The sequence below is a fragment of the Myxine glutinosa genome, chromosome 14 (assembly GCF_964187855.1).
Source record: "Myxine glutinosa chromosome 14, kmMyxGlut1.1, whole genome shotgun sequence".
Taxonomy (NCBI): domain Eukaryota; kingdom Metazoa; phylum Chordata; class Myxini; order Myxiniformes; family Myxinidae; genus Myxine; species Myxine glutinosa.
In genome coordinates this window covers 20,852,694-20,866,101 of record NC_136274.1, presented here as the reverse complement: position 1 = coordinate 20,866,101, position 13,408 = coordinate 20,852,694, and the positions used below count along the sequence as shown (strand labels likewise).

At 44.6% G+C, this 13,408-nt stretch overlaps 1 protein-coding gene across 2 annotated transcripts in view; it reads left to right on the top strand.

The window, feature by feature from the left end:
- LOC137439477 (palmitoyltransferase ZDHHC20-A) overlaps positions 1 to 13,408 on the top strand; it is a 65,429-nt gene that overhangs the window by 33,400 nt on the left and 18,621 nt on the right. For both annotated transcript variants that reach the window (XM_068135252.2, XM_068135251.2), the window contains exons 7-10: positions 7,080 to 7,200; positions 7,608 to 7,740; positions 8,358 to 8,484; positions 8,760 to 8,843. In XM_068135252.2, the coding sequence (XP_067991353.1) occupies positions 7,080 to 7,200; positions 7,608 to 7,740; positions 8,358 to 8,484; positions 8,760 to 8,843 (465 nt within the window). The remainder of the gene's footprint in view (positions 1 to 7,079; positions 7,201 to 7,607; positions 7,741 to 8,357; positions 8,485 to 8,759; positions 8,844 to 13,408) is intronic.

Genomic DNA, 13,408 nt, shown 5'->3' with positions numbered 1-13,408 from the left:
ATATCAAGGAATATAGATCTTTGTTGTATCCTGTTGTGACTATCTGCCATCCAAAACTCTGTTTGTTTGAAACTATTTGCCTTTCATACATGCCGTTCTATCTCTCGGGCAATGGTGCCTTCACGGGGCAGACACCGGTTAGTGGATTTTCCCTTTTGGTGTCTTGGAGTGGCATTCACAAAACTAGGAGGTCACTTGGGAGAGCACATACCCCCGCCAGGCTGAACAGTTTACGTTTTGTATCCCACGGATAGGTCTGATCTGGATTTGGACCTGAACTAAAATCAAATCGATTTGTTCTCGTCACCTAAACAAATCGTGCACCTCGTTTTGTCGTAACTCGTCCACAACTTTTTGAAATATTATGCTATACCAGTGTATCGATTTTGGCCCCATCTCTCAATGGTTTATCCCTGGTGTTGGCTTAGCGGTTAGGGTGCCGGCTAGGGATCCTAGGATCCTGGGTTCGAATCCCGGTCGATCGCTGAATTAACGCCAGGGGGGTTGACTCAGCCTGTCATCCTTCCGAGATTGGCAAATTTGAGTACCAGCTTGCTGGGATGAATGATCCCGGTGTGTACCCCGGTTTAGAATAGGTACCTGCTTAGAATAGGTTTAGAATATCCCTGCGCATCGTAAGAGCATGACCAAGGGTTGGCGTCACGAAGGGCTTCCGGCCATAAAAAAAACATTGCCTCAAACAGGGAACCATGATTGTCATGGGGCCCGCAAGGCTAACCCCCGCTCTAGCGGGGAAAATGGCATTAAAACGATCATTCTTTTTTATATTCTCAATGGTGAAGAATTATTTAATTTTTTAACTCTGATCTGGATCCAGATTCAGATCTTCACCAAAATCGAATAAATTTGTCCTTGTCACACAGCAAACTAGTCCACCAAGTTTGATCCAAATCTGTCCACAACGTTTTGAGATATCGTGCTTTATATCGTTTTTGGCCCTATCTTTCAATGGTTACGAATCACTTATAGTATCCAGATCTTCACCAAAATCTAATCAATTTGTCCTTGTCGCACACCCAACCTGCCCACCAAATTTAATCCAAATCTATCCACAACTTTTTGAGATATTCTCCACACAAACAAGCAGATATGGTTGAAAACATAACCTCCGTCCATCACATACGGCGCCCATCACACACTGCCCCCCCCCCCCATGGTAATAAGTTTTCCTTTGTTTCCTTCCTTGGCATTGGCATGTCAGGCAATCCCGCCAATGCACACCCTCTGCGCCAGGGGCCAAAAGACAGCACCTGCCTTGCTACTGCAAGCAGATGGCACTGGCCTGTGTTTTCATGTTTTAATAGCGGAAATACCTATAATTTCATATTCCCCAAATGTCATTTGAACACATTGCGAAACTGGCGGTTGTTCCGAGCGCGCTCAAAGGCAAGAAGGTGGGAACACATTACTTATAATTAATACAAGCATTGAACCTGCAACGTAGCTGACGGTAGTTGAATATCGTAACGTGTGCGTATGCGTGGTCATGTGCGTATGCGTGGGCATGTGTGTTTGTTAGTGTTAGTGTTGAAACAAACGAACCAGGGGAAGATTGAATTTAATGGCGGGATGGAAGGGAAAAATGAAATGCAAGGAAGAACAAGTAACTATGTACAATGACGTAAAATAAATCTAAAGTGCCTCACTCCAGACTCGATCACAGATGGGGAAAGGGCACGAAGACCGGGTGGCACGATCACTCCGTCTTCTGGTAATGGAGGAGGACGGGGTGCTGAGCAGCCACAAAACAAGCGGGACAAGCAGGCGATGAGGAGGTGATTAAGGCGAGGCAGGACGAGGAATAGGCAGCAGCTGACGAATGCAGGTACAGGGTGAAGGGAGGAACACAATCAGGCAAGCAGATGAGCAGCTGTCCTTGGGAACAACCCTTCATCTCTCCTCTGAGCATGACACTCTCTCTGGCACACTCCAATTCTCCCCAGAACTCATGCGATCCCTGCACTCCAACCCCCAGGAGGCATCCATAGTGCTGCCCCTGGAGGTGTCCATAGCTCTGCCACCTCTCCACTATCTGTCTTTTTCTCTATTTTGCTTTTCTGCTGCCACCTGGTGCACCAGGTGGATTACAAGAGGTTTTACACACCTTTCCTTCACTTTGAACCCTCGCTGTTTATTACGATGCACCCCCCCCTCCATATGGTAAACTTTCAAAGAAGACAATCCTCCAGCTGATGTGTCCCTGCTTATTACATCGCGATTGGCTACGTACTCGTACACAGACTATACTACTCTATACAGTTCCATACAGGGACAAGCAAGGACTTGTGAAATTTAATCTGTGCCTCCGTTCCACTCCGACACCACATATTTGGTCCAATCAGTTTCCTTGCATGAATGTTTCCTCACCCCGAGTAGCAGATTCCGATCCTTACAGGCCAAGCTGGAGAGATAGAGAGATAGAGATGCGCAAATGCTGCTCTTGTGCCCTGGGTACAGCCCTTAAGCACGAGGCTGGTCCCACCATGTGGGGGCTGCACCTTCAAGTGATCGGCCTGGCTGCAGCGCACTATATCGTGGGATGTGCACTGTGCAGCTCTCCTTCCCAAAACCACAGGTGTAGTGCTTTTGCTTGCACGTTCCCACTTGCCACAAGTCCTTCGCCTGGCCTTGCCTGTAGACTGGAGGTTTTGCTTGAGAAATCCTCCCTTATCCTATACTGCTTCTATGATGGATGTTCATTGCCTCCTCAGTGCATATATTACGCACAACTTACCTCTGACGTGTCCCTACTCGGGCACACGGCCCATACGATTCTTAATACATTCTAGTTATGGAACTGGTACGAAGAAAACGAGGAAAGGAAAACATGAAAGTTACGAGGAAAAACAAATTCCTCGTAACAGTATTATGATAATGGCATCCAGGGTTTTGGAGATCATTCCTTCTTATTTATCAATTTCCGAAATGTTTGAAAGATCCTTCCCACAAAAATCCTCTCAAATACCATTTGTTTTCGCAGGTCTATAGTATTTTATTTGTAAATGCACGTGTGAAGAATTGTTTGAATATATCACGCATATTTATATATATATATATATATATATATATATATATATATATATATATATATATATATATATATATATATATATATATATATATATTGTTACAGATCGCGGATTAAGATGTTAGTTACCGAGCGGTTTGGTATTGCCGCGACCGTTACAGGATCCCTGACTCACCCGATTCACCCAGAACTTTGGCCGTATCGCACCACAGCTGCTCAATGAGGGAAAAGACAAAAACGACGCAATGCAAGAGGAAAAGGAATAAAACGAGAAGACGTACAGACGAGTAATGGGGTTTATTATTTCCACACACAAGCAAAAAGGAGCAATCAAGTTTTATTTACAACACATAAGACGCAGGTGACACAGTGCAAATTTTAGCTTACCTACAGACTTAATTAAATACCCAGGGACAGAACAAACAAAACAAACTCACGTATACAAGAAGGATGGAATGGAATGAATGTTGGAAGGAGGAATGGGAAGGTTCAGCTGGGGCAGATGGTTTGGGCTTGATCCCGCACGGGACGTCGGCTGGACCTCGACGGCCACCGATGCCACCGCTATTTGGTCCCCGCGGGGTAACGGGTTGAAGCTGCCTGGTGGAGTCAATGCTGCCTCTCTGGCTCAGCTCAGGGCGCGTCTGCCGTCCCTGGCGCAACTGCTGGTAATGGCCCTTGGCACCTTCTCTCTCTTGGCCCTGGTGTCTCCTCACCATTGACAACTCAACGCAACCAACGCAACCACTGACCCCTCGACGCCACCACTTCTCACCACCGACTTCTTACCACCGCAACCAACGCAACCACTGACCCTCCTCTGGCAACCGACTCAGACCAACTCTCTACTCACTTCCGTTTGCGCCTTTTATAGCGCCTCCAGCGATTCAGCCGCCGGCGTTTTGGACACGCCCATCGGGGTGCTCACCTCGGCCCTGGTTGGTCGCGCGACCCTCGGGCTCCGCCCTCGATGACGACGGGCGGGTACGCCCCTCCTCCCCTCTATGACGAGGTGGAGACACGCCTTTCTTCCCCGACTCGAGCCTCGTGGTCAATGGCGGTTTTGGAGGGGAGGTAATTGGGAATCGAGGGCTCAGCACTGACGAAAGGGGATGTAATATGGGAATGGAGAGTTGGCAATCACGAGAGGGGATGTAAAAGGGAATGGAGATTTTGGGGATGGGAAGGAAAGGGAGATTTTGGGGATGGGAAGGAAAGGGGATCTATTCTCTTTCACTGGTGCAATGGAGTACTTCAATTAATGGGAGACACAGCCTTACCCTAAAACACAGAATAAGAGATAACTATCAACAGGGGTATTCTATTACTTGGCTGACGTGTATGCTTGTGGACTAATTATGGGATGCCCTTTCACCTTTACACAGCTCCGGAGGTAAGGGGGGCGCAGAATAACAATAATCATCACCAATTTACCACAATACAACACAATCAAAAAAATACAGGCCTCATGTCCGCAACAATATATATATATATATATATATATATATATATATATATATATATATATATATATATATATATATATATATATATATATATATATATATATATATAAAAATAAATATAAAGATTTGAATTATTTTCAAATATGTTATTTGTATTTATTTTCAAAATTATTTTCAAAATATGTATTTTCAAATATATTTTCAAATAGAATAGTCTGTGTGTATACATATATATATATATATATATATATATATATATATATATATATACATACATACACACACACACACACACACACACACACACACACACACACACACACACACACACACACACACACACACACACACACAGACGGCATTTAATATGGAATATTTTTTTTTTCTTGATTTGGGTTTACTTTCCGAACTCAGTATATCAATCTGGTGAGTTTCTTTTACCCTTCGGTGATGTCTTTGTTGAAAGAACCATGTCACTGATTGTCTTTCGCAGCAAGAAGTCAATAACAGGATTATATCACAGGTGGCGTGACAAAATGTAAGGACAGGTACATTTGACGATTGGCTTCACAATCGGGTATATAAGGGTTGTTGCGTTCTGTATTAGTGGAAAACAACTGCTGCACGTCGACAAAAGTTATTGCCGCTGCCTCTGGAGATGGTCCGTCAACTTGACAATGCTGTTTGTCATGGAGTGGTGGCTTTACGAAATTCTGGCATGAAACAGTGTGCTATTGCTTGGCAGTATGGCATCACTCAAGGTCAGGTGTCAAAGATCCTGAAACGAAATGCTCAGAGGGGTGTCCCTACTCCAATACCGAGGCCAGGACTTCCACGCAGAACCACAAGGAGAGATGATCGCCAGCTGCACCGGTTAGTCTGCAATGGCCGTACCAAGTCAGCTAATCGGCTTAGGGCTGAGTGGCAGCAACTGACAAATGTGCCTGTATCCAGAAGGCTAGTCAATCAACGACTGGTTCAAGCAGGCTATCGTGCCAGGGGTCCCCTGAGAAAGCCACGCCTGACCAGACAACACAGCCAGCGCCGATTGCAGTGGGCCAGAGAGGCACTGTCAATGGCAGCCAGGACACTGGAATCATGTGACCTTCAGTGACGAGTCTAGATTTCTGGTTTATTGTCAAGATGGCTGCGTCCGAGTGCGCAGACAAGTGCATGAAGCCTACAACGAAGTTTGTATAGTGCCAAGAGTCCAAGCTGGAGGTGGTGGGGTGACCGTTTGGGCTGCTTTTCATGCAGGGGGCAAAACTGACCTGATTGTGCTGAATGGAAACCTGAACCAGTTCAAGTACAGGGTCATTCTGGAAGAAACATTGCTTCCATTTGCTCGTGCAGCCTTTCGAGGAAACTTTGTCTTCCAAGATGACAATGCACGGCCTCATCATGCTCGCATGATCCAACACTTTCTTGCTGACCGTTGTGTAGAGCATATGGAGTGTCCTGCCATGTCCCCGGATATGAATCCGATAGAGAACTTGTGGGCAGAATTAACTCGTCAAATCGACAACTTGGACTAGCAGCCTGCCTCTGTGCGTGAATTGCAGCAGACTATTGTCACTGCATCAAATTCCTGTCCAAACCTTGGCAAATCTCGTGAACAGCATGCCTCGACGTGTACGTGCTCTCCTGAATGCTCGTGGGGGTTACACGAAGTACTGAACTGTAATTTTACTGTCCGTAATCCCAGTCATAATTTAGCTTTTGTTTTTGTTGAAATTTTTTTTGGCTAATGTGCAAAATAAAGAGATACTTCTGGAAAACGTACAGAAGTTTAACACAGTACTGTCCATGAATTGAGTTCGATATCAGTTTGCATCACTTTCAAGGATCAATTTATTTGCTTCGAAATGTCAAATGTGGTTTTTGTTTCTTTTAAAGGTCACATTAACAAAATCTAGAATAATTTCAACATAATTCCAATGAACTTTTGGTTCTAAGGCATCTTGAAAAGTAAGTTCACCCCCACAAAAAAAATATTCCATATTAAATGCCAAGTCTGTATGTACAGGGTGAGTCAAAAGTAGCGCCCGATTTCTGTTTTTTAGGCTGTCAGATTCTTTCTGGGATGTCATGTTGTTAATAATTGTAGGGTATAATTGTTGTTAATAATTGTTGTTAATAATGTTGTTGTTGTTAATAATAATTGTTAATGATAAATATTGTTAATATTGTTAATAATAAATAATTGTTAATAAATAGAAATCGGGCACTACTTTTTACTCACCCTGTGTATATATATATATATATATATATATATATATATATATATATATATATATATATATATATATATATATATATATATATATATATATATATATATTGGCAGTATGGCCAATATATATATATATATATATATATATATATATATATATATATATATATATATATATATATATATATATATATATATATATATATTTTCTGTCTTTTTTTTGTCCACCTGCAAATATTGCGAAACTGTTAAATTGCCATTTGTGATTGTTTGTAGGAGAAATTCCACACACCTTGGTTTTAACATTACATTTATTTTATTTTTGCTGCAGGGTGAACAACTGCGTTGGTTTCTCAAACTACAAGTTCTTTATACTGTTTCTGGCGTACGCCCTGATTTACTGTGTTTACATTGCAGCCACGGTTATGCAGTATTTCCTCATGTTCTGGAAGGTACGCAGCGCTCAAGGGCATGACGGGAGCAGAATAAGGAGTATCTGGTTGGGGGTAACAACTTGCAGAGGGTCTGAGTAAACGGGTGGTGGTGGTGGTGGTGGTGGTGGTGGTGTTGGGTAGCGAAGGTTTTGTAACGTAAAGGCCATTGGGGTACCATCATGGTGTTTCTTCAGGCAAATAGACCTGGTGGTGCCCATCTACTCTCTCCCTCAGGTTTCTGAGCAGAATTTGCTTGCTTGATGTCGGTTTAGTTATAATGTTGTGTACATATCGATCAATCGAGAACATTTGGCAGTTTTTGAAGAAGAAGAGCTCTATTAATTAATCGTATTCCCTTGTTGATCTCTGAATTTGAGCAATCTTGGTGTGTACCTGCTGTGATTGAATTCTTTCTTGCCTTGCAGAATACACTGCAAAATACCCATGCCAAATTTCATATATTGTTCCTATTTTTTGCTGCTGTCATCTTTGGCATCAGCGTGATCTCGCTCTTGGGCTACCACTGTTGGCTCGTTTCCAAGAATCGTTCAACCCTGGGTACGTTCATCCTCTACTGCTATGAGCACGTCTGTTCCTCCACCCTTGCTTCCTTCCCCTTCACTCGCTTGGCTTTAGATAGCCACTCCTACTGTGTGTCCTTTCAGACATGCAACACCAATAAGCTTGTCTCATTTATTTCCTCACATCACCAAAATCTGCAATTGGCTGCCTCATCCTGCTTCTCCCATTATCTCCAACCATGAGCAGTTCAAAGCCTGAATCAGGAAGCTCTGCTTGTCCAGCTTTCCTCATTCCCCTCCTGCCTTTCATTCTTTTGTTACAGGTCATTCTGAATGCCAATTATGGGTCATACCCTACTCCTGTTTCTTCTTACTAACCGATTAAAAAAAAGAAGTTTCTGACTCCCCCCCAGGACAAAACACTTCAATTATCATATTTGAAGCCATTTGAAAGATTTTTCAATTTGGTGAAATGGGGAGGGGTGGGTTGGGGAAAGTACATTTGGATATCCTTTTGACCCATACACATGCATTGATTGAGCTTTTGTCCACTGCTTTTCATTAACACAAAACGATCATGGTGTCAAATTATTTCCTTGAGCTCAAAAACTTTGTCCTCGCCCTTCTCTTATCTCTCTTTGCTTTCTGTCGCAGAGGCGTTCAGGGCTCCAATATTTCGGAATGGCCCAGATAAGAACGGATTCAACTTGGGTTTCAAAAAGAATGTTCAGCAGGTGTTTGGTGATCAGTGGAAATACTGGTTTTTACCTGTGTTCTCCAGGTGAGGCTTTGCTATTTGGTTTTCTGTTTGACTGGGCTGTTTGTTTTGTTTTGTTTGACTGGAGTTTCGATATTTTTACCTAAAATCTGGAGTTATCCGTGTTTGCTTCTGCATTTCTGATTTGCGAGGGTAATTTAATTGTGATTACCTGCGGCAGGTGATGTATGCAGTCAGACCAATGTGATGACCGTGTGAGACTTGTGTGCTATGTTGTTAAACCGCCTAATGCGGCTCCTGCCTCCCTTTAGTCTTTTTCTTTTTTTCTTTTTATCCAGCCTCAATGATGGCTGCTCTTTCCCAACGTGCTTGGTGAGCCAGGATGTGGAGCAAGGGACTACCATTGGCACTCCTTCTCCAGTGTAAGGTTCTGCTCATCCTGTTTCTGATACTTTTTTTTTTTTTTTGTATACAAAGCTGAGGCTCATCGAGAAACTCGAACATTAGAATGGATTAGGACGTACCAGAACAAAATGAACTGTAGAAAGAGAGGGGGAAAACACACTGACAGCAGGGTTGAGGGATAAAATGGAGGGAGACTTGGACAAATAAGGGATTTGGGGAAGAATGCCGGCTAGAAATGGACAAGATGGATGCACAAGCAAACTCTTAGGAAGGAAAAACTGGAAAGTTGGAAAGGAAGCTGAAAGAACAACACCTGGGATAAAGAAAGTGGAAGGAGGAACACAATGTCATCGCAGAGACTATTTGAACGAAGACTAGCTGAGGCATGGACAAGTAGGCCAGACACTCAGAGGGGCACACATTTGCCAATACACAACAAGGTACGCCAGAATTGTGAACAGTGATGAGTGGAATACCACAGGGAATTGGCCTGGGTCTAGTGCAAACATCTTTATCACTGACCTTACAGCTGAGGTTGCTGTTGATTGGCCAGTAGTTATGACGGGGATCATCCGTGAAGTCTTGGGTTACAAGTACATATTCTAAACATGAGGGGGGCTGGAGTAACAAGGGTCCTCGTGGAATTCTTAAGTGAGACATAGCAAATAAGAGAACTCCGCTGTAAGAATTTCATGATGTGTCAGGTATGAGAGGTCACCATTAAGTGTGTGGCATAGCACAGAAACATAAATCGAGGGTATGAGGAGATTACAAGCTGGTCAAGAGAGTTCAAAGGAGAATGGAGCCGAATGAGTTTTGTCTGACAGTCGTGACTTTGTGTTTGGCCACAAACTTGCTGTACATCCTGATATCTCCTTTTACGTGCAGTTTTCCATGGCCTCGGATGAACTGCAGATGTTTGCTTTTAATGTTTGTGCATGTTGTCATTGTCGTCTTGGTAATCTGTTGCCGGCTCACCGAGGTTTTGAACCAGAGATGGCAAATCTGTTAATTGAGTAGAAATTGACATATTCCATTGTAAACCGTCATCCATAACCCTTGAACTTGGTTTCATGGAAACCTTGCCAAAGTCTGTCGGTCTGAACCTCAAAGCATGCCAGACCTTGGCCTTTGGAGCAGATGGCCTTTTCTTTTTGGCGACTTTATTTCTCTCGATTTTGCATCAAAGCAAAACAAATTGTGTCAAAGATAAGGAATTCTGCAGACGAGTTCATCCTCCATGACACGGCATCGCTTTGCTATTTCGCAGAGTGTCAGCACGTAGGCAGGTGGTGAGCCTGTGTTCGTTTTTTGCCATGAGCTCGAGTTCGTGAAAGTGATGATTTGTTGGAGCCACCTAATCATTATTCATCTTGTCCGACCCACTTGTCTTTAATGACGACAACCACCATGGCTTGTACAAAACATTTTCCCTCCTTCCACAAATTGAATCGCAGTCATCAAATAATGGAATTGTGTGCACTTCTGAATGTGGAGGAACCAGCTCTTAAGTTCTTCACAAAAAAGGTTGCATCAAAAATATTGTGTACAAGGAAATTGTTTGGATTAGCTGGAACCCACGGAAATTCCTTGTTGTAAAATGTGACTTCAAGTCCTCAAACCCTCGCCCCCCCAACTGCGAGTCCTCAAACCCTCGAGCCCTCCAAACCCTCGAGCCCTCCAAACCCTCGAGCCCTCCAAACCCTCGAGCCCTCCAAACCCTCGAGCCCTCCAAACCCTCGAGCCCTCCAAACCCTCGAGCCCTCCAAACCCTCGAGCCCTCCAAACCCTCGAGCCCTCCAAACCCTCGAGCCCTCCAAACCCTCGAGCCCTCCAAACCCTCGAGCCCTCCAAACCCTCCAAACCCTCGAGCCCTCCAAACCCTCGAGCCCTCCAAACCCTCGAGCCCTCCAAACCCCCTCTCCCCACCCCCCCACTCCCAACCATGAGTTCTCAACACCCCCTCCAAATTTCTCAACCTCGCTCTCCCAAGTCTGTCCTCTCCTCCCCCTTCTTTCCCGTTTTTAACATTCCTGTGCTTGTTCGTTAAGAACAGGGCTAAAACTGAATTTAAAAACGTTTAAAATCACAATCTCATGAAATTACATCTTCTTGAGATTCTTCAGTAAAAATAGCAGTTACGTCGGCTAATTGTCTGTCATTCGTAATGGAAGAAAAAATATACAACTGCAACTCCTCGGAGAAAGTCGAAATATATAATTAAATGGGTTTATATAATAATAATAATAATTCATTTATTTTGTATAGCGCTTTTCCAGAATCCCAAAGGCGCTTTGACAGAGTGGAAAACATAATGCATAACAATACATGAAAACAACAATTGCAAAAAGACAAGAATCAATAGGGAAATATTTAAAGCAAAAGGAGGGAGAAGGAGAAGAGATAGTCAGGGGTTAAATGCTGTGGGTTGAATGTTGAATGCAGTGTTGAACATGTGGGTCTTTAGTGATGTTTTGAATGTGGTGAATGAGGAGGAGTCTCTGATGGTGTGAGGTAGTGAGTTCCAGAGGGTGGGAGCAGCGATGGAGAAGGCCCTGTCCCCCCAGGATCTGAATTTGGTCCGGATGGAGGGGGTCAGGAGGTTGGTACCAGCAGAGCGGAGGTTGCGGGTGGGAGTGTGTCTGGAGAGGAGGTCAGCCAGGTAGGATGGGGCCAGGTTATGGAGGGCTTTGTATGTCAAGAGGAGGATTTTGTACTGGATTCTCTGGGGGATGGGGAGCCAGTGAAGCTTGTAAAGGACGGGGGTGATGTGGTCACGGGTCCGGGAATGGGTGAGTAGACGGGCAGCGGAGTTCTGAATGTATTGGAGTTTATTGGTGATTTTTGAGGGTGAACCATAGAGGCTATTGCAGTAGTCCAGACGGGAGGTGATGAAGGCGTGGATGAGGGTTTCTGCAGCCGTGGAGGAGAGGGATGAGCGGAGACGGGCAATGTTTTTCAGGTGAAAGAAGGCTGACTTTGTGATCTGTTTCGTGTATTTGTCGAAGGAAAGGGTTTGGTCAAAGATGACGCCAAGATTCCGGATGTGAGGGGAGGTGGATACTGGGATACCGTCGATGTTGAGGGCAAAGTTATGGGTGGATTTTGTGAGCGTTTTTGGGCCAATGATGATTATTTCAGATTTATCACAGTTAAGCTTGAGGAAGTTGATTTGAAGCCAGGATTTTATTTCAGTGATGCAGTTTGTCAGGATAGAGTGGGTGTCGGTGGAGACGAACTTGGTGGAGATGAAAAGCTGGATGTCATCGGCGAAGCAGTGGAATTGGAGACCATGACGGCGGATTAAGTGACCGAGGGGGGACAGGTAAAGGATGAAGAGGAGGGGGCCAAGAACTGAACCTTGGGGGACATCTTGGGGGAGGGGAGCAGTGGGGGATTTGCAGTTATTGATGGAGATGAACTGGCGTCTGTCAGAGAGGTATGATTTAATCCAAGAGAGGGCAGTGCCGGTAACGTTAAAGGTGGATTCAAGTCGGTGAGGAGGATGGTGTGATCGATGGTGTCAAAGGCAGCGCTGAGGTCGAGGAGGACGAGAATGTTGAGGTTGCCAGCATCAGAGGAGAGGAGAAGGTCGTTGGTGATTTTGAGGAGAGCAGTTTCAGTACTGTGGTTGGAGCGGAATCCGGATTGGAATGTTTCATACAGGTTATTGGCAGAGAGATGATGTTTGAGTTGAGTGGCTACAGCGCGTTCCAAAACTTTTGACAGAAAGGGTAGGTTGGAGATGGGTCTGAAGTTGTTTAGGGTGTCAGGGTTTAGACCAGGTTTTTTTAGAATGGGGGTAACAGCAGCAATTTTGAGGGAAGGTGGGATGATGCCTGTAGACAGGGAGGAGTTTATTGTTGCAATGATAAGTGGAGAGAGAGCAGGGAGGGAGGCCTTGACAAAGCTGGAGGGGATGGGGTCAAGAGTGCAGGTGGCAGTTTTCATTCCTATGAGGAGTTCAGAGAGGTCAGTAGGGGAGATTGGGGAGAACCGAGACAGGGGATGGCAGGACAAGGGGGGGCAGGTGGTTGGAGGGGGAGCGGGTGCGGCGGTGGTCAAGCAAGAGGGATTTATGGTCCCTCATTGAGTAGTTTGAGAAAATCAGACTGAGAACCAAACAGAAGAAGAAGCGTTTTATTACTAGGATGGGATGAGCAACTAAAAGTGAAACAAAAGTCAAATTTCAATAACCACATCCAATCATCACGTTTTTCACTTTTTTATTTATTTATTTATATACAAGGCCGAAGGCTCGTAACGGAGCTGCCACTCACACACTCACACACATATGGACATACTGACGAGACGCACTTAACACTTAAAACAGCCACTGACCATGGGGGAAGTGCCATCTCTCCCTGGGGGAATCAAGTACCAGCAACGTCACAAAAATGGCATCGCTTTTCTCACCGCACTTAGCGGGGCATTTCTTCCTCCATGGATGCCAACTGATGGGGATTTTCCATGCTCCATCCTTTCAAATGCTGAACGTCAAGCAATAAAGCAGCACATACCATATTTTAGTCTTTGGTATGACTCGGCCGGGTTTGAACCGCCGACCTCCCAGACTCAGTCG